Below are 22,705 nucleotides of genomic sequence, written 5' to 3'. Positions count from 1 at the left end.
TTGGGAATATTGGCAAATCTTATGGGGGGAGGAAGAAAGAATGGCAATTGGAAGAGAAAGGAGGAGTCAACAAACCAGTAAGTGATTTAGAGCTGTACCTAGTAAGGTCTCGAAATCAATGATAGGAAGACTTTAGCTCAAAACCAAGGAATGCAGGGCTAGAAAATCTAACCAAATTAGAATCTATTTCATAGAATTTAATTTTGGGAAAAAAAGGAAAATACTACGCTGGTCCATTAAATTATCTACAGTTTTAGTTCATAAATTTCTATTTGAACCATTAATAATCTAATGTGATAAGTGACAGTCTGACAAAAATAAAACAAAGACAGCCATGTGTGTTTGATAGAAAGAGAGCATGACATAGAATCGATAGACCTAGAGTCAAGTCTCATATCTGCCACTTACCAGTGGTTTGAGTTTGAACAAGCTAATTCAACTCTCTGGGCTTTAATTTCCTTATCTCCAATATAAAGAATTCAGACTTAAGATAATCTCAAAAGCCCTTTTCAGTTTAAAAAGCCATGGAACAATATTTGTCTATAGCCTTGACTACAAAGCTGTAGTTTTACCACGAGGGGGCGGTAATAGAATGTCAAAAAGCAGAAAACTTGGCAGTCTAACTGAATATTTAAGAAAATTGCTTAGCAATTTCATTTTTCTCTGAGAAACACAAAGTCAAACACAGGTATATTTTGGTGAAATTTAGGAAACTAATTTGTTTACAAATTTTCGCTCCTCAGTAATTCATGCTGTCCTCTTATCTCTCATAAAAAAAGACTAAATCTCTAAGTCTTCCCAGTAATGTATGTGTGGATACTTAGGCTATTTATTCTATGGCATATATTCCCACATCCTTTTCTCCTTTGATTTCTGCTTTTCTCCGTTTTTCCTTCTCGGATTCTATTTGTCTCTCCCTCTCTTTCTCCCCTCTCCCCGTTCTTTCTCCTCCACTTCTCTCCCTTTCTCCCTCTCCCTCTTCCCTCCTCCCCCTCTTCCTCTCCCTTCTTTTTTCCCTGTCTCTCTCTACTCCTCTCCCTCTCCACTTCTCTCCCTTTCTTCCTCTCCCTCTCCTTTTCTCCTTCTCTATCTTCCCTTCCCTCCCTTGCTCCCTCTTTCTTGTCTCCGCTTTCCTTTTCTCCTTCTCCATCTTCCTATTGTTCTCCCTTTCCTTTTCCCCTTCCCCTTCTCTTTTCAATAAAAGAACTCTTCTAGAATGCTTGCTAATCAATATAATTAATAAGGGTAATTCTAATTCCTTACTATTTATCAGTATTTAAAATGTGAGCTTCTTCATAGCATTCTGGATCACTTCCTGGAAAGATGTCCTTAACATCATCAACATCATCATCATCATCATCATCATCATCATCATCATCATCATCATCAGTAGAGAATAGGTCTCACCACTGTCATGTAGAGTTTCCTGCAAACAAGAAGGGAAAAAGTCCCCCCATAAATGGCAAAGTGTGTCATGATGCTCCCATTTATGGATGACATCCTTTCATTTTCACTGATTCTTAGATTACCATACGGCCTTTTCAATAAGACCACGACCATTCAGAAAATATTGATATTGCAAATAGATGAAGCAAGTAGGTGAAAATTAAAGAGGTAAAGATTTGAATTGGCCATCTAAAATAAATATCAAGACAATTATATGGTACAGGGGCACGAGTACCAGAATTGGAATCAAATACTATCTTAAACTCTTACTAGCTGTGTGACCCCAAACAAGTCACCTAACCTTTCCTAGATACAATTTCCTTACCTGAAAAATTAAGAGCAGGAGGATAATGATTTATAGGGTTGTTGGAAGGATCAAATGAATTAATTTATACTGTGTTACAATTGTATATAAAATATAAAGTATTATAGAAATACTTATGAGGATGGCATTCAGTTGGGTAATAGAATGTATGTGATGTCAATATGACATTCATTAAGTTGCTTCACGAGTAGTACAGACAACTTGATAGGAATTGTATATGTACAATTACTTCAGCTGCAATTCATTAGAAAGAAAGTGGACTGGGCTGTGTTTGCGAAATATATAGTGGGTGGTTCTGAGATGCCCATCTTTATAAACAGTAGGATGTCACTTCCTATAAGGCAGATAATATTTGATTTTGGTCTTTGTATTTCATAGCATGTATTTGATTAATTAATATATGTAATCTCCTGTTGATCATAGAACACTTCAAATTCAGAAGAATCACCATTTCTTATATCCCAAAAGATGATGGTAATAATAGGTGAAAGTAGGTTGAGACATATTATCACTGATAGAAGTACCATAGATTACATTTATGCCTAGAAAAGAGATGGGCCAATCATAAGATAAGAACAAATAAATGAACAACACTATGTTGAATTTCTATTCTTGAAATAAACAAACACACAAACACACACACACATACACACTCACATAGGGAGTTCAAGGTTCAGGGTAGGTATTCTGTGAGAGATTTTCAGGATTACTTAGACAAAAATTAGGCAACAACACAAGGCAAGAATGGGTTGAAATCTTTGCTGGTGGAGCGAACAGTCATACCTATGAAAGTCAGTGAAAAATTGATATGTTTTCTAAAATACAGCAGATTGCATTTGTTGTTTCTAGTGTCATGGAATCCAGTAATGAAAGGTTTTAAGATTCAAAAACAGTATCTTTGGATAGAAAATATGAACCTAAACCAAAGTGCCCCGGGTTATCCTATCAGAACTTTTCTCTACTTAATGACTTGTGTGGCTTTGCAAGCAAATTCCAAGAATATATTTTTCAAGTAACAGAAGAAGGTTCTTTATTGTTTGTTGGATGGAAGGCTTTGATTTAAATGTGTTTACCCTAACTCTGATAGTAAATAATTTTTCCTTTTGACAGTAAATGCAATAAAGTTTATTAAACAAGCTCTGAGATCAGGTTGCATTAAATTCTATTATATAAAAATACTCAGGAACACTCAATAAGTTTGAGTGATTAAAAAAAGTGACCTAGTGCAGGGAGGTCAAACTCTATCAAAATCTAAAGAATAAAAGAGGTTTCCCCCACATTGAATAATTGAAGTCTTGGAAGTTATTCTAACATGTACACAAAGCTATGAATTTTCAGTAGTAGAAGGTTATCTTATTCAAACCATTCATGTCAAGTTAATTTATGGAATAAAAATATTTGATGCCAATAAAATGATAGTTTGTTGACTGGAGACATAGAATAATATATTTTAAAAATTTTGTCTGCCAAGTTATATGTAAATTTGCAAAGCCCCTTTTTATTATTAGTGAATTTATTATTTTATTATTAGTGAAGTTTTATTTCACCTTGATATCTTCTCAGTGGTTTTGGGAAGCTGAATTTCAAATGACAGCTATGTATTTGTAAAGCAATATTATAGGTGTAGTTATTTAGCTTAGATACAATCTTTTTAAATAATGACACATTACCATTGCACAACCGCAATACTCCACTTTTAAACAGAAGCTGACTTTGAATATGAATTAAAGATTGATGATTTCTTTCATGTGGATATTCTTTCTACCTTTGCTAGTCACAGTCCTTCTAGCTACAAATATTAGGACTTACTGGCATCATCCTCCTGATGTGAGCTTCTTGGAATTTAGTTAGGCTGGTGCTTTGGTCTGGGAAGTGAAGTCATTCATTCTAGTCAGATGGGAGTTGTCATTTGTTTGGGCAAAGCGAAACTTGGAGAACTCAGGACCACTTCCAAGATGGCAATTAGTATCAGGATAGGTCTTTAGTAGAGGTTATTTAAAAAAAACCCAACCACTCTACAGTACTAAGGTGCTCCAGGAAAACATAGTTTACAATGGTAATATTAGTAATGTAGATAGTCACAATTTGAATTCCAACAAAATTCCAAAAGAATTCTTTGGTTTATATCAGACCTCATAACATAGACTCCTGTGACTAGTAAGTCTGGAGGCTTTAAATATTTTACAGACCATTTGACTGCTAAATTGGGAGATTTAAAAAAGAACCTAAAGTGATAGGAACCATTGGAATTGGTCATAAAGTAGAAATTATTATGAAGTACATCAGGAATTACGATTATTATCATTTAGTAGCATATATGCATACAGGCATTTCCATATGTATATATGAAAGGGAATAGGGTAGAGTTGACTTCAGAGCTGGAAAGACCTCAGATTCAGGTCCTGCCTCTGCTACATATTGATTCTATGAGCCTGGGCAAATGTCTTCACCTCTCAGTGCCCCAGGCAACTCTCTATGACAATAAATTGTAGAAAATGTGCCCACTTATATTAATAGGAATTTCATCACCTATTTGTTGGGCAGTTAGTGTTACAGTGAGCCTAGACTCAGGATGACCTGAGAGCCTCAGACATTTATCTTAGCTGTGTGACTCTGGGCAAGTCATTTAACCTAGGTCTACCTCAGTTTTTTCAACTGTTAAAAAGGAGTTAGGAAGACCCACCTTCCTGAGTTCATATCTGACCATACTATCTGGCTATATTGGCCCAAGATACCTACTGTGTGACCCTGGCTTAGTCATTCTTCTTGCCTCAGTTTCCTCATCTGTAAAATGAACTGGAGAAAGAAATAACAAACCACTCTAGTGTCTCTGCTAAGAAAAAACACCAAATGGGTCACAAAGAATCAGCCAACTGAAAATGAATGAATAACAACAATAGCACCTACCTCATAGGGCTCTGAGGATCAAAATAAGACAATATTTGTAAAGTGCTTAGTACAATGTCTGGGATACAGTAGGTGCTTAACAAATGCTTGCTCCCCCCACTTCTTTGTACCAATGACATGTGTTGTCTCTATTTCTACTTCATGAGATATATTCCATACAAGTGTGTTGTTTTATATATATATATATATATATATATATATATGTATATATATATATATACATACACACACACACATATATATACACATATATATATACATACATACACACACACACACACACACACACATATATATATATACACACATATAGGTAGGGGTTAGGACACTTTTTAATCACTAAAATTTTTGGTGCTTTGAAGAATATCTATGCACATATCCTTTGCAAATCTGCAAGCTGGGTCTAATGCCTCCAAATAGCACTCGATTTGCAATAAAAGAATGTGAATTCAATCCTGGTTCTGCTATTTAACGCCTTTGATACCTTAGACAACCCCTTTATCCTTTTTGTGTATTGGTTTCCTCATCTCTTAAAACTGTTCAATTAGGTGAGCTCTTGAGTATCTTTCTGACCTCAAGCCCGGGTTGCTAGAATAGTTCATTGTTCCAGTTGTCCTATAAAGTAATTTGGAATTGTGCTTTGTGATTAAAAGTGACTAAAATGGCCATGTCCTTATACCCAGAGGTTCAACTGTTAAGTGTATATCCCAAAAAAGTCAATAATAAAAAGGAAAGGCCCTGTAATATGTAAAAATATTTATAACAGCACTTTTTTGTGGTAGCAAAGAATTGGACAAAAAATATGCCCATTGGAGTACATAAATATAATAGAATATTACTGTGCTTTAAGAAACAATAAATATGAAGAATATCTAAAAAGCATGAAGAAAACTTAGAATTTGATACAGAACTGAAGTCTTCAAAACTTAGGTAAATAATACATACATTAATTGCAACAAAAAAGAACAACAAAACAATCAAAACTGAATGCTGAAAAATTACATTAACCAAACATGGTCCCAAATAATTGATATGAGAACTCTGGGAATAGCCTGTGGGGTGCCTTGGTTCCTGGGAGCACCCGGTCCTAGCAGCAGAAGCTGCTTCCTGACCTGTCAACACAGGGAACACCAAGCACAACTTGGAAGAACAGCAGGCTGACCTCTACCAGAGCAAGCATGAAACTCAGACCAGTGTAGCCCTCCTCAGAACAGCCTTGGTCCTTAGCACAGCTCACATCCCAGGAAATGGAAATAGGGCTGTGAAGCCATCCAACAGGGAGGTCCTAGCAGCTGCTTCCAGAGCACTCAGCCCAAGGAATATAAGGGGGTGGAGAGAGACTGTCAAAGTCTCTTCTCTGTCCCTGGGACATGACTCTGGTGCTTTGCCCATATTCAGACCCTGGTTGCAGTCTGCCCCTCCACCCTCCCATTGCCACAGAGCAGGGACACTCTTCATAGCTCCAGAACCGAGGAGAGGACTTGTGGTCATCCACAGACAAAAACATAGACCAGGAGAGCAGTCAGACCCTCTCTTAAGACCTTGAAGGAACTGAGGTCCATGCAGGAGGTGTCCCAATAATACTCAAAAGCTCAGGAAGCACTCCAAAACCAGGGCACAGGCTGGGGAAATGAGTAAACAGAAAAAAAGGAACCTGACCATAGATAATTACTTTGGTCCCATGGAAAATCAAAACACAAACTCAGAAGATGAGAAAATCCAAGCTTGTGTATCCAGAACCTCCAAAAAAATGGGATTTGAGCTTAGGCTATGGCAGAGCTCAAAAAAAGATTTTGAAAATCAAGTAAAAGAGGTAGAGGAAAAAATTGGGAAGAGAAATAAGAGAGGTGCAGGCAAAACATGAAAACCAAGTCAGCAGCTTGGAGAAGGAGATCCAAAAAATGATGAAGAAAACAATATATTAAAAACCAGTTTAAATCAAGTGGAAAGAGTGGTCCAAAAAGTTAATGAGGAGATGAATACCTTAAAAAATAGACTTGGGCTTGTACTTCCAGTGAACACCAAATGGAGGACAATGCTAGTACTGCAGGAGGAGCAGGGCAGGGGGCAGGGGCCCGGGAGTTGGAGCTCGAGGTGGCTTCTGTGGTGGCTTCGGCAGCGGAGGCCGAGGCAGGGACCAGGGCTGCAGGCCCGGGGAGGAAAGGCCAAAGACAAGGAGTGGGTTCCTGTCACTAAGCTGGGCTGCTTCGTCAAGGACATGAAGATCAAGTCTATGGAAGAGATTTATTTTTTCTCCCTTCCTATCGAGGAGTCTGAGATCATAGATTTCTTCCTGGGATCTTCTTTGAAAGATGAGGTTCTGAAGATCATGCCTGTTCAGAAACAAACTAGAGCTAGACAACGTACCAGGTTCAAGGCTTTTGTGGCCATTGGTGACTACAATGGCCATATTGGTCTGGGTGTCAAGTGTTCCAAGGAAGTGGCCACAGCAATTCATGGTGCTATCATTCTGGCCAAGCTTTCCATCAATCCTGTGAGACGTGGCTCCTGGGGGAACAAGATTGGCAAGCCTCACACAGTTCCCTGAAAGGTCACTGGGTGATGTGGATCGGTTCTGGTGCGCATGATCCCCGCCCCTAGAGGTACTGGCATTGTTTCTGCTCTTGTGCCTAAGAAGCTCCTAATGATGGCTGGAATTGATGACTGCTACACTTCTGCAAGAGACTGTACTGCAACTCTGGGCAACTTTGCTAAAAGCCACCTTTGATGCCATCTCTAAAACATACAGCTACCTAATTCCAGACCTGTGGAAGGAGACTGTGTTCATGAAGTCTCCCTATCAGGAATTCACGGATCATCTTGTGAAGACTCACACTCAAGTGTCTGTTCAGAGGACCCAGGAAGCTGCTGTGGCAACCACATAAGATTTGTTTTTTATAAACAAGGAATAAATTGAACTATGCCTGCTAGATAAAAAAACAAACAAAAAAAACCCCCAAAATCCCCCAAACCAGACTTGGTCAGATGGGAAAGGAGATAAGAAAAGCTCTCTGAATAAAACACCTCCTTCAAATGTAGAATGGAGCTAAAGGAAGCTGATGCCTTTGTGAGGAATAAAGACATAAAACAATATCAAAAGAATGAAAAATTAGAAGAAAATGTGAAATATTTCTTTGAAAAAACAACTCACCTGGAAAAACAGATCCAGAAGAAACAATTTAAAAATTATTGGGCTACCTGAAAGTCATAATCAGGAAAAGAGCCTTGGCTTCATTTTTAAAATATTTCTACAGGAAACTTGCCCTGATATTCTAGAAGCAGAGGGTAAAATAGAAATTGAAAGAATCTACCAATCTCTTCCTTAAAGAGATCCCAAAAAAACAACCCCCAGAAATATTGAAGCCAAGTTCCAGAACTCCCAAGTCAAAAAGAAAATATTACAAGTAGCCAAAAGGAAACATTTCAAATATCATGGATCTACAGTCAGGATTATACAGTACTTAGCAACATCTACATTAAAGGTTCTTAGGGCTTGGAATATGGTATTCCAGAAGGCAAAAGAACTTGGAATGCAATCAAGAATCAACTACCCAGCAAAACTGAACATCCTCTACCAGGGGAAAAGATAGACTTTCAGTGAAACAGGGACTTTCAAATGTCCCTTTTGAAATGACCAGATAGTTGAACAGAAAATTTGATCTTCATGTACAGGACTCAGGTGAAGCATAAAGAGAGTGGACAAGAAGGGTAAAATTGTAAGGGATTTAATGATGTTGAACTGCATGTATTCCTGCATGAGAAGATGATACTGATAATACTCATATGAATCTTCTCATTTATTAGAGCAGTTAGAAGGAGCATATATAGACAAAGACACAGGAGGGTGCTGAATTTAAAGGTATAATATATTGTAAAAATGGAATGAAAGGGTGTAAAGGAAATGTACTGAGAGAAAGGGAAAGGGAAAGGAGAGGTAGAATAAGCTAAGATATTTCATGTAAAAGAGTCAAGAAATAACTTTTGCAAATGGTATGGAAGGGGAGGAAGGGGAGGGGGGATGAGGGAAACTTCATTCTTATCAGAAATGGCTCAGAGAAGAAACAACATACGAACTTAATAGGGTGTAGAAATCTAGAAGAAAAAGTAAAAGGGATGGGAAAAAGGGGACAGCAGGGAGAGGAGGGGGAATCATGAGAGAGGATAGTCAAATATAACACATTTTCTTTTTTACTTTTTGCAAGATGGTGGGTTTGGATGACCTGTCCGGGACCAAAGGGATGAGCAGTTGCTAGGTCTCTGGGGTGAGATGTGGGCTTGGGGTCTTCTGACCCCAGGGCCAGTGCCCCATAGCACACTTTTGAAGAGAGACAGAGTGAAAGGAGAGAGAAACTATAATAAATGGTAATGGGGAAGAATGGATGGAGGGAATTACAATCAGCAATAGCAACTGTGGAAAAAAATAGAAGTAAACTTCTCTGATGGACTTATGATAAAGAATACAACCCATCCCAGAGACAGAGCTGATGGTATCAGAACACAGAATGAAGCTGTGTTTTTTTCTCTTTCCCTTTATTTATCATGAAGATTTTTATTTTTTGTGGTGGGGAGGAAAGGTTATGTTTACTCTTACAACAAGACTATTTTTGTAATGTATAAATAAATAAAAATGTAAATTAATTATTTAAAAAAGAAGAGATATGAGAATAAAATTCTTTTTGTCATTCCACCAAACTTCTTTATGGTGATACAGACTTTTGGTGCAGAACATTTCAAAGAAGGTATTGGTTAATTTTGCTGAACTCTTTTTTTTTCCTTCTTACCATTTTTTTGTTAAAATCACTGGTGTCAAATTTCAAAACGAGAACCACTAAAATGTATGTAGAAATCCCTGTGGTCTGTATATTCACTTAGAAAACCATACATGTTTATATATTTCTTTTTATTAGTTAATTTATTTTGCTAAATATTAGTCAATTATGCTTTATTTTGGTTTTCTCTACACTCAGGAGTGTTGTGGGTCACATGTTTATGTATTTCTCTTCTAAGTCATGGTTTCAAAGGAGGAGAGAAGCATACCTTGAGATATGGAACCAATATAACAAATATCAATATATCTGTTATGATATATTAATGATATATAACCATATAGCAATAACATTTTATTTTAAGAAGTTTTACAAGTTAAGTGTAATCCTCCTCACACTGAAAATATACTCTAGCTTTGCCAACATATTTCTTTTTACTATTTTTTCGCATTCATTGTAATAAAGTTCCTTGGATGTTAAATATGCTGAAAATGCTTAATAAATTTTTGTCTAATCTGAAAGAAAAGATACACGATGCATATAAATAATTCCCATGTCTCATTTCAAATTTAATTGAAATTGCTACAACCAATAACATTTTGCAACCTTTACTTTCCCTAAAACATCTTTTTGAATTGTTAGCAAATAAAATACAAATTAGAATAGGAAAGATCCCTAAAGAATAAATTTATGAATTATCTAGGTTTAACTATATGTCTACACTTGAAGGAAGGGAAAGAAAGGTAGAAATGATTGAATCTAGAAAGTATTTTGGTAAATTCTTCCAAATTTCTTTAAGTTAAAAATATTAAGATCATATATTCATCATGAGTAAGCCTTTTAAATAACATGGACATTGTTTGGATAATGCTGATATCAGCCATAATTTTATAGTGTCAGAAGGCAGAACAATCACTATCAAGAGTGACCATATAACAAGCTTTTACTGTATACAATTGTTTCAATGTATATGTAATATATTCAAAACCATCATAATTCATTTTTATGAAGTTCTACTCTCTATTTGTGTGCACATCCATATATATACTTACTCTGCTTAAAGTATTTTCAAATATGTATTTGTAATCAAAACAAGTTGCTATCCACTATTTGCACATAGCCCATATTGCTCACTTCTCATCTTTTAGCATATCCTTATTAATTGGTAAAAGTTCACTACACTTCACCAGGACCAGTAACTCAAATGTGTCTTCTATCTGTCATAGATATGCTGCTCCTCATCCTACCTACTTTTCTACTTTCTGTTCTGAGAACAGTAATCAAATCAACTTATGGCTTCTGGAAAGGCTGCACAATGTGATTGCCCTATAACTTCATACACTATCTCTGTGACTTCATCCTTCCCTGGCCACCACTTTTCTCTATGTCATGTATCTTCCTATTAGAATGTGAGCTCCTTAAATCAGGGACTGTCTGCACTCTTCAACATGTATCTCATGTACTGAATGGCCAATATACATATACATACATACATACATACATACATGCATATGGCAGCTCAAGTGTCTATGGATCTAGCTCCCTCTGGAGAAAGTATGTATATGTAAGTATGTATATACATAGATATTGCATAAATTATCTAGGTTTAAATACTTGACTGTACTTGGAATAGGGGCAAGATAAACAGGAATAATTGATTTATGGACTTATTCTTTAGGGATCCTTTCTATTCCAATTTGTATCTTATTTGTCTAACAGTTCTATAGGGCATCCTTATTTTCTCCCATTTACTGAGTCAACCAGTCATTCTTTCTCTCACCAGATTCCAAGTTCAGTGTTCTATCCACTGCATCACCTAAAGTGATATATATATATATATATATATATATATATATATATATATATATATATATATATATCCATCCATTTATTAAACTATGGTCAGGACAGTGTGGAAGATCCTATGGAGGACATAAAGAGGCATTGAGAGAATTAAGAGATAGATCTGTTATCTCCATTACCAGGGAATATAAGAGTATATATCATCTTGAGGGTTTGAGGACCCTCATGGCAACCTGTGATCCTTTTAAATGGAACCAAGACTCATTTTGGGTTTTGTCTTTATGGCTCATTATGGTTTTTAGTTTTGAAATAGGACATAGACTTCCCAAGGGTAAATTAAGATGGTGATTCCATGCTACCAGGTTTTGCTTAATGGTGGAAACATAAAAGTAACTACAAAGGAAATTCCCAAATAATCCAAAATCCTCTTATTCATGAGGTTCAACAAATCAGAGCTGCTACTGAGCAGAGAAACTGGTCTATATAAATTTCACAGGTCTGGGTAGACAGAATGAAAAGCTAAATTACCAAGAGCAATATAAACTTTTTGTACTATCAACAACTTAGTTTTTATTACCTAAAATTATGAAGTATCTTAAACACTTAAGATGGGAAGAGGAGCTGATCAGGAGAGCAAATAATACATGAAAGTCTGCTGTTCTTAACAGTTTTTGATGTGTTGTAGCAAATCATCATGCATCCTTCATCCTTAACAGAATCTGCAAGTTGCTAAGAGGTGAACATACTAAGGTAAGAGACAATACAAAACACCCAGAGTCCTGGAATCTTCTCGTGAATAGTTCTCAAGACGAACATGTTCAACTCGGTTTCCTGGAAAACATCCTTCAATTCTTCCCTGCTCTTTAATTCTTTTCTTAGAAATTATTGATTTTATTCTCTTGAACACAATTTTATATGATAATATCTGTACAGAAGCAATTTTCCATGGTTCAGGGATCTGGACTATTATGAACATTTGTCTTAGTAATGTGATTACAGAGTTACTAACTTGATCTTAATAACATTTGCCTATTATCATGTATTAGATGCATGAAAGGAAAACTGTATTTCCTAACACAGAGTTACTCTTGTGTGTTTCCCATAGTTTATTTGCCACAACAAGGTACCTGAAGGAATGAAAATTTGTTTCAGATGACTTTTATGTAACTTTTGGCATCATTTATTTATTTTTCTAAAATTATAAACAATTGAAATTATATTTATGTATAATTATTAAAAATAACTTATCATCATCAATTAAAGCAATTAAATAAACATAAAAAACAAGGGCTAAAATCTTATAACATTTAGTCTTTAACAATCCAGCAAAAAAAAAAAATTCTGTATCCCCTCTCAGGTCTGTCCAAGTTGCATCTTGTTTGTCAACATTTTGCTTTTTCCCTTTAACTTTCACTTTCTTTGTTTCTATTTCCCTTTCCATATTTCTTCATCTGCATAATTTTTTATTATTACAGTTCCATAAATGTGTTTTATATTATTGTCATAATTTACTCAGCCATTCTCTGATTATTAGATACAGGCTGTTTCTAGTAGTTGTACTATTTAAAGATAGAATAACTACTGATACTTTCATATAGTTAATTCTTCCCTCCCCTTCCCCCTTTTATAATGACTTTGGGAAATATCCTATGAATGGAATCTCTGGGTTAAAAGGCAAGATTAGTTTGTGATATATTCATTATATATTCGCATATTGCTTTCCAGAATGTCTGGCTGTTGGCATCATCTAAAACAGAATTACCTCAAAACTTCATAAATAATATTGCATAAAATTCACTTATTATTAGTGCTCATAAATATCTGAATTGCTATATTATTTTAACAGCTGCCATTGCTGCAGTGTTTTTGAATATAAAACTGTATTCTCCAAAACGACCCTGTAAAGTAGGTAATATAAATATTGTTATTCCCCCTTTAAAGACAAGGAAATTACTTTTTTCTTTCTCTGTTCTCTTCCACTTCTAAATTTCAGAAACATATCATTGTCTTCTATTGTTCCTAATTCCTCCTTAATTTCTATTTTTCTTTTTTATACATGCCATTAGAGAAAAGACAAAGATTGTTAAGTCATTGAGATGTAGCTAAATTCAATAGACTTTAAGCAATGATCCACCACAATTTGAAATAACTCATGATGAAGCATGCTATCCAAATCCCAGATAGAAAACTGATTGACTCAGAGAGCAGATGGAAGCATATTTTCTTATATTTCATTTGCTTCCTTTTTTCAGACATAATTATTGAAGGGATTTGTTTTGCACAGCTCTACATATTTTGGTGGGTTTTCTTTTCTTTTTGTCTTCTCAACGGGAATAATGAGGAGGGAGAGAATATGGAACTGAAAATAAAATAAAATTGAATTTATAAATCATAAATTAAGTTGAATTTTATTTTCAAATTTTCCTTAGACCCCTTGCTATACTCCACATAGTAAACATTTCACATTCATCTAAATGTTCTTTGATAATAATTCCCAGAGCAATTATCTTTGGGTTTACCTTCCATCTTTGTATTAAAAGGAGATTGAAGGTTTGAATAAATGACTCACACACTCAGTTGATTAACCTAAAGAGAAAGGGCAAGTGAATATAAAGGTATCCTTGTTACAAATAGTTATATTTAGATAAAATAGAATATTTCATTTAGAGAATTATGCTAATCTTTGAACATTTGTGTTTTATACTTCTGGGATCTTCCTATTCTTTTCATTTGGTTCTTATACCATACTACCCAAATAGTTCCAGTTAATTTGCTATGTATATATATTTTTGTTTCACCAATTTGTAGACTCCTGGAATTCAGAAAGCATGTTGTAATTATTTTTGTATGAGTTTTATATTGCCTAGAATCATACTTAACATGGAGCATAGTGTGCTTGAGTGAAAAGTATATGAATTCTGAATTCTAGAGCCTAAAACCATGCCTGGCATTTAGTAGACACTTAATAAATGCTTATTAATTGATTGGAATGAAGACAGGATCTGGTACAAGTCCTACATCCAAGACTTAAATCTAAGACCATAAGCAAATGATCTAATCTCTCAAAGCCTCAATTTCTTAATCTATAAAATATAGATAGTGATACCTGTAGTGCCTACCTCAAAGGGTTGTTATGATATTCAACTGAAATATTGTATGTAATGCATTTTGTAGGCCTTGAAAGCTCTATAATGATAAACATCAGTTACATGGAGCACTCACAAAATCTTTTTTGATTGATGGATCAGTCTGAACTCTTACTTCTGTTTGTTCTTTATGTATGGCCTGCCATGTTTCATTAGGACTAGCCCAGCTAAGCTCAGATAAGTTTTTCAACAGAAAGCTGGCCACTGACTAGGGATGGAGTTTATAGCCTCAGCAATAAATGAAATGTAGATGTAGTCTAAAAATCTCGCTTCGAACCATAACGTTTAACTCTAATAACAATCTAGCTAACAAGTCTTTGTCCAGAGCTGTGAAGAAGTCCCAGAATTGACTGATATTTGTTACACAGAGGAAGAGGAAGGAAGTATACTCATCACAGTTGGTTTTGCTACTTAGTACCAGCTCTGGACAAACACTTGCGTGGAGCTGAAATCATTGACTAGAATTAAGTTTCTGCACTATCCCTGGTTTCATTATTTGGGCTTCCCAATTCCTCTTATCCCAACTGAATTGTTATTTCTCTGTCTTCAACCTCCCACCACTGAAGTAAATCAATTTTTTCAGGGGAAATGGATTAAGTAATATTCCTTACTGGGACAATCCCATTTCTTTTCTTAAAACAGATTGGGATAAAACCCAAACATTCCCTCAACATTTAAATTCTCTAACAATTATTTATTTTGCATTTATAGGATGCAGTGACAATCTGTACTCTGGGAATTGGAACAGCATTTGGAGAGTCGATTTTGGATAACACTCCCCGCCATGCTACCATCGTTACTAGAGAGTGCAGTGAACTCCTCCGCATCGAACAGAAAGACTTTAAAGCACTATGGGAGGTAAACTCAAAGGCTTCTCTTTCAATTAATGTAGTTTTAGAAAAATAAAAAACTGTAATATGTATAATGACTTTACAATCAAACTTTAATGTGTTCCATTCTGAATCAGCAGATGGAATTTTAATTCCCATTCACTTCTTAAATGAGTTGAGAGATTCATTTTGAGACAGACATCCTTATTTTTTTTAAAGTATCTTATTATATACCTTATAATTATTTCTCAAATGATCACTTAGTATTTTCTATGCTTTACCCCTATGCTTGAGCAGTCTTTCTAAGAGATTATTCTAAGGATGTATTCTTTACTAAGAGAAGACTATCTAGAGTGTTCTTAAAGTCTTAGTATAGATTTTGAGCTCAATATTGGCATTCCCTTTTGAATTTTAAAAAATTTCATCTTTACCTGCTCAGTAACGTACAACACATAGAGTTAATGCCTGTATTGTTTAGATGCTTTTTAAAGTGTTATGCTCCATAATAACATATGGTAGGTGGCTGTGCCATAATAATGTCTGGTTTCTTGCCAACTTCAGGATGGAGAGTGGCACAGCAGTGAGTGGACACAACGGGTCCTGCTGGTTTTTGCAGTTATCTGCTGCTTACCAAAGTCTCTCAGTTATTGAACTCATTTATGACCTGCATTGGTAATAAATTAATCTCATCTGCAGTCATAGCAAAGCCAGCCCTTGTAAAAACCCAGTTAATCCTTCCATCCCCTCACTCTTGTGAGTTCTCTCAGCTTTCTGATTTTAAACCGTGGTTAGTCCTTGCTTTTGTCCTCGTCTCAGTGTGTTCAAGTGTTAACCCACTGAGCTGGCAGGCTTCACTACTTGTCCTAGTGTTGCTAAGATTTTAAACTTGATATAAAAAGAATTTCGTGTAATCAAATAGTATCCTCCAGAGCAAAACAAAATGCACTAACTGAGAAAACCCGCAGGTGAACAAGTGATACTTTGCTTTAAAGGCCATACAAAGCCTTAGAAAACCTCAGTGGTGAAACCTGTTCCTTTTATTCTTGGCAGTAGTGTATAAATTGTGGGGTTACTTGTTTGAAATGCTTCTCTTGGAAACTATTACAAAGCCCCAACTGATCAGTAAAGTTCAGAGACAAAAGCTTAGTTTTAGGAAGGAAAAAAACTAAAATAGCTTTCCATGAACTGTGGGTTTTCTGTCAATTAAAGTGACTGAACTAGAGGCAAATAAGCCATTTCTTGATCTCCTATTTTAAAAGGTAGACTTAAATGTCTTTTTTAAAATCCAAATTTGTAAAAGTGATTAAAGACCTAAATGGTCCTCACCTGTGAGTTGTTCAATTGGAGAAATGATTTCCTATGTGGCAACTGATTGAAACTGGTAACATAACTGTTTGTAAGAACATTTTTTAAAGATGGCTTTTAATTAGGGGCTCCTCAGTGCTGTGAATTTTAGTTTCCCCAAAGGCCACTCTCTCTCTCTGTAAGTTTTTAAAACATTATTCTATATTGTTTTTACTTTGAGAACTTTAACATCATTTGGGGAAAATGTTGGGATGTTATATAGGTACTGAACCTATTAATTATATTTGTATTGTTTAGGTACTAATGTTCAAGATTTTTGTGAACTATTTTCTTATATAGTGAATGCTGCTAAGTTACTAAATGAATGGACAACAACCGTCTTAGGAAAAGTTAGTAGAAACTTGAGGAAATATCTTATCATTGTTGTATTCAGTCAGAACTTTCAAACTAGTGCCATTTAACTTTTATAGAATGCAAATGTGATATGACCTTATAATTATGACTTTTGATCTTTGTACTGCATCTGATTCAATAGAGATGGAAACAAGCTACATAACCTCAGATCACAGCTCCTCCACATGGGATGTCCAAAGAGTCCTTGGTGAATGAGCAAGCTTTTGGTGACTATTAGGATTCAGGTGCCAAATAGAGAGAATTTTAGTTCCTAAAATAATCATGGGTTAAAAATGAATATATCATTATATCTTTTTACTTATCTACAACTTAAGATTTAGTTTTGGGTTCCTTTTGGGCTACATTGTGATAGTAATACATTATTTATGTGTGTGAGTGTGTGTGTGTGTATACATATATGTATATGTGTGTGTGTATGTGTGTGTGTATGTGTGTGTGTATTCATAACTCCATCAGTGGCCTCAACATCAATTTGGAAGCATCTGGAAAAGATGTAAATTTATCAGAACTAAGACTAAGGTTTTTAGTTTTCCATAAACTTTCTGGCTTATGGAAATGATAATAGTATATAGAAAGCACATATTTTATAATAAATCAGATAAAGGTACCTGTAATACATTTCAAACCTATTCTCCTATAGTATTTCAGGGCTGCTTCATGAAATCATTGACATGTCAGCCACAAACAGGCACATGTAGCCCCACCCACTTTCTATTTGATCTCTTGTGTAGGACATCTGATACCTCTGATAAGTGTGTATATATGCAAACATGTGTATACATACAAATACATGTAGAAAACATGTTTTGTGCTTTCTAACATGTAAATCAGAATGAGAAATTAAAACAGTAGCTCATATATATGCATATAAATCATAGAACATATATGCATATATGTAACTTCTGTTTGACCCCCAAAGGGCAAAGTCAGGAGCATTGGGTAGAAATTTCCAAGAAGCAAATTCAGTCATAATACCAGAAAAGATTTCCTAACTCTTAGGGCTGCCTCAGAAGTTGATGAACCCTTTGTCATTGGAAAACAAATGGATGACTGTTTATCAGATATGTTATCTTGGGGATCTCCTTTCAGGCTTGTTGGCACTAAATAGTAATCTGAATCACTGATAACTCTCAGTGTTACCACCCAGAGAATCATTCATTAAATCATATTCTCTCTGTGGTTATGTATATCAACAAAAGTATGGTCTTAATGCATATCAGATTCCATCATCATTTTATATTGTGTTTTTCTTTATCAAGTCAAAGACTTCTCCAAATCAAACAAATGGACCACTTCAGATGGTAGTGGGGTTTCCTTCATTGGAAGCCTTCAAGTAGAGGGTGTATGATCAGCTTCTGGGTATGTTCCATGAGCAATTAGTCAACCTTCTAATTCTAATATTCTGTGATTGGTTACAGATCACTATTTTTTAATTCATTTTTTGAATTCATAGACTTTTTCCTTTTCCCATTCTGATTCACATATCATAAACCATGAGACATGTTTTCAGTCAGTCAACATTATATCCTGAGTGCAGAGAAGCATCCAGAGTGTAAATATTTGATCTTATGATCATAACTTCTGAATAGTGGTATTTGCGGTTATGCTTTAGTTAACACATAATGAAAGCAGAATATCAGAGCAAATGAGTGGCCTGGCTAAATTTGGAGTATTGGGTTCAACTTTGGGTACCACATTTTAGGAAGGACATGAACAAAGTGGGACCAATGTGGCTTAAAGGTCTTGAGATTAAGCAATATTAGGATCAATCGAAGGAACTAGGGATGTTTATCCTAGAGAAAAATTTGGGGGTAGGGAAAGGAATTGATTGCTGTCTTTTGTATTGGAAAAATATTAGGGAAAAATATTATATTTATTCAGTTTTGCCCTAAAGAGAAGAATTAGGAGCAGTGTGTGAAAGTGGCGAAGAGACTAGATTAGTTTATTAGAAGGAAATCTTCCTTGTCCTAAAGCAAAAATGAACTGGTACAAAATAGAACTGGGTTCTCCCTTTTTAAGGGTTCTCAAGCAGTGAAACTTCTTGACTTCTTGCCAGAGGGGATTCTTTTACATCTATGGGTTGAATTCAGCCACAGAGGATCTGTACTATCCTGAAATTCTGTCATTCTTTGTTAGGGGATAATTACTTGGAGAAAGTCTGTTCTTGTGTCACAGAAATTTAGACATCAAATTTTAAATATTGCCCATTTTTAAAAGACCTTATGGTTGCCTTTTTTATCACTTTTTTATTTGCAAAAAAAAGTTATATACCTAAAGATACTTAGATCTCACAAGAGTTTCAATTTCATGATGCATGAAGAAAGCTCTTTGACAGAATCACAGTGTACACTATTAACACAGATAAACAGTTAACTTGATTTTAGTTCATGTTAGAACAGAGCCAAGACACTTTAATCCAATTATGTCTTAGACAATGCAAAAGATAATTTTCTTACTCACCCTTTTATGGGTCTTTGTCATTATGTCTTGCTGATCCTGTACTTAGTATACTGATTCTTGCTTTCAGTTTCATGCATACAATATATATAAAGCTTATGACACACTTTAAAAACAACAACAAAAAAATCTTATTAACTCTCAGACCACTTAAATGTTTAATGTTGTACAGTAAGTCAGGAAGAGAATAAAGAAATCCTAATTTCTTGTCCATTGAAAAACCCTGCTCTACATGTATTGGAAGGAATTTTATAGAATTAGACAATGAATCACTTTTATATTTATATATCAAGAGCTATCATTAATCAAAAATACCCATAATCTTGGATCAAATATTAATAACTGGTTTAAGACTCCCAAGCCTATACTTAACTTCAGCACTTTGTCATTTAACTTCCTTACTGATGGTGTAAAGTGCCACTGGTTTCACTGAGTTTAAATTCTTATTGTCTCAAGAACTGAAAATGGTATGCAGTGTCTTTTAATAATAATTTTCAACATGTTATTCAGGAGCCTGGCTAACATCTCCTGCTTTTCCTGTGCTAGTATTGAAAATGAGATGTTTCCTGCCCCTGGTATATATTTTAATAAGTATTAATATCAAAGATGAATGAAAGGAGTACAATGCTTATTGACTAATGCATAATAAATTGCCACAATTCACTTAAGCTAAGAAAAGTTGACATGACCTTAAAGTAAGGCTGCCTAATGCCCCCAAATAGGACTATAAATTGGAAGCTGAAATAGGGTAAAAGGATAAGAGGAAGACACTTTTCATTTGCAAAGAGTCAAGGAATGGGAAGGAATAATAATAAAGTGAAAAGTATAATTTGCATCATGTTAGAGTATTTATTTTAATATATTTATTGAAACAGATAAGTGAATAATAGCTCTTGCTTGGAAAAAAAACCTGTGAAAGGGGCTTGTTGGAAAGGTTCTAAGTGCTGCCAATTTTGCTTACACAATAAAAGACTATATAACAAAAGGCTAATTGAACTAAAATTTAAAAATACTTCATAAATTCTCATATCTAGACCATTTTTTGAGTGAGCACAGAAAATACGCTTAATAGAATTACACATTTAGAATAAGTTAATTTTTTCTTTGGATATGGAATGTATTTGAATCATTGTGTTGCTGAGAGGAGCTAAGTTTATCATAATTAATCAACACACAGTGCTACACATACTGTGTACAATGTTCTGGTTTTCCTTACTTCACTTAGCTTCAGTTCATGCAAATATAGGTTTTTCTGAAATCTGCAAACTCACCATTTCTTATTGAACAATGGTATTCCATTATAGACATATATGAAAACATGTTAAGCCATTTTCCAATTATGGGTATGCCATCAATTTCCAATTCTTTGTCACCACAAAAAGAGCTGCTATAAATATTTTTGCACATGTGGATTCTTTTCCCTTTTGTATGGTCTCTTTGGGATATTTAGTAGTGGTATTTCTGGGTCAAAGGATGTGCACAGTTTTATAGCTCTTGAGGCATAGTTGCAAATTGCTCTCCAAAATGGTTGGATAAGTCCATGACACCACCAACAGGAATGTAGGTCTTTTCACAGGGAACCATTTGCTCATTCTGTCATTATGTATTGCTTCTCTTCATCTATATATTCATGAAACCTCCATGAACTCCCTTTACCAGCTAGTCTCTGATTTAGTTGCTAAGTCCTAAGTCCTTGAGATAGGTATGAGGTGTCACTTCCCCAGGATCAAACAACCAATAAGGATCAAGATTGGAATTTCAGTCTGAATCTTTCTGACTTTCAAATTCTACACTCTAATCTCTTTAGCCAGGACCCTTTCAGATAACGGCTATACTAATAAACATATTTATTTTTAATTGATCATGATGAGAAGCTAAAAAATATAACTTCCTCTGTCATAAATGAAGAATATGATTACACAGCAGTGACTCTATGGTCTTGGAGAGATATTATGCTCTCAGTACTGTGAATATAAGAATTCTGTCTGATTTTTTCACAACCTGGGAGCCATTCTCAGTGCTTTGTTCTTTCTCTTCTCTAATATACAGTCATTTATCAACTCTTGCCAATTTTGCTTAAACAGCATCTCTCCCATTCATCCTATTATTTTTGCTCTGCTATCCCCCTAATTTTGCTCCCTATCAACTCTTACATAACTACTGCTATCCCCTCCTAATTGGATCCCCTGTCTAAGGTCTGTCCTTTACTTAATAAAGCCATTATCACAATAACAACATTCATCATAGCTGACAACTGATACTCCTAAGACACAGGTTTGAATCTGCCCTTCTTCCACTAAAGTTCCAATGGCTCCCTATTGCTTTTGAGATAAAATACATTTTCTTCTATTTGTTGCTTAAAGTTCTTCACAATCTGCCCCAGCTTTCCTTTCTAGACTTATTCCTTCATTCACTCTATGTACAGTACAGTCAGATTGACTTAGTTTTTGAGCTTTTGTTCCATGTACCAAACATTACATCTTCTCATTCTGTGGCTTTGTACAGTCTGTTCCCCAGATCCAGAAGCCCCTTCTCTTCTTTGCTACAACTTTGAATTCCTAATTTCTTCAAAGTTTATCTCAGGTTGGGGCAGCTAGATGGCACAGTGGATAGAGTACCAGCCCTGGAATCAGGAGTACCTAAATTCAAATCTGACCTCAGACACTTAATAATTACCTAGCTGCATGGCCTTGGGCAAGTCACTTAACCCATTTGCTTTGAAAAAATTGCTTTGAATTTAATTTGTCTGTGCTTTGCATTTATTTATTCATTCATTCATTGATTTATATATTATATATAATTATATAATGTATTATATATTAATATATATTATATAACACATATAAATATATAAGTATATATTACATATAATATATATTTATTTATCTATTTAATCTATTTATTTATTTATATAGATGAATGTTGTTCTTCCCCCCCATTAGAATGCAAGGTTTTCAAGAGCAGGTAAGGTTTCATTTTTTTTCTTTGTGTCCTAAGTGCTTAGACCAATAAGTGCATATAGTTGCTAGAGACAGCTGAGTGGTGCAGGGTCTGGAGTTAGGAAGACCTGAGTGCAAATGTGACCTCAGATACAAGAGGAGTAACCCTGGGGAAGTCACTTAATCCTTTTTACCTCAGTTTCCTCATCTGTCAATTGAGCTGGAGAAGTAAATGGCAAACCACTCAGTATCAATTGTAACCCAAATGAGATTACATAGAATCTGACATGACTGAAATGACTTAACCACAAAAAAAAGGGAATAATAGGTGGGCAGTAGTAGCACTGAAATCTTTATTATAATATAC

The 22,705-nt window shown here is 35.0% G+C and overlaps 1 protein-coding gene and 1 pseudogene across 6 annotated transcripts in view; both read left to right on the top strand.

Annotated features, from left to right (window-relative positions):
• RAPGEF4 (Rap guanine nucleotide exchange factor 4) overlaps nucleotides 1-22,705 on the top strand; it is a 351,048-nt gene that overhangs the window by 58,801 nt on the left and 269,542 nt on the right. For all 6 annotated transcript variants that reach the window (XM_074215698.1, XM_074215700.1, XM_074215702.1 and 3 more), the window contains exon 4: nucleotides 15,105-15,251. In XM_074215698.1, coding sequence (XP_074071799.1) covers nucleotides 15,105-15,251 — 147 coding nt within the window. The remainder of the gene's footprint in view (nucleotides 1-15,104; nucleotides 15,252-22,705) is intronic.
• On the top strand, nucleotides 6,704-7,574 carry LOC141523311 (small ribosomal subunit protein uS5 pseudogene; annotated as a pseudogene).

This window comes from Macrotis lagotis, chromosome 1 (genome assembly GCF_037893015.1).
Source record: "Macrotis lagotis isolate mMagLag1 chromosome 1, bilby.v1.9.chrom.fasta, whole genome shotgun sequence".
Classification (NCBI taxonomy): domain Eukaryota; kingdom Metazoa; phylum Chordata; class Mammalia; order Peramelemorphia; family Peramelidae; genus Macrotis; species Macrotis lagotis.
Note: the sequence above shows the minus strand (reverse complement) of the source record. Positions and strands in the feature narration are given on the sequence as shown.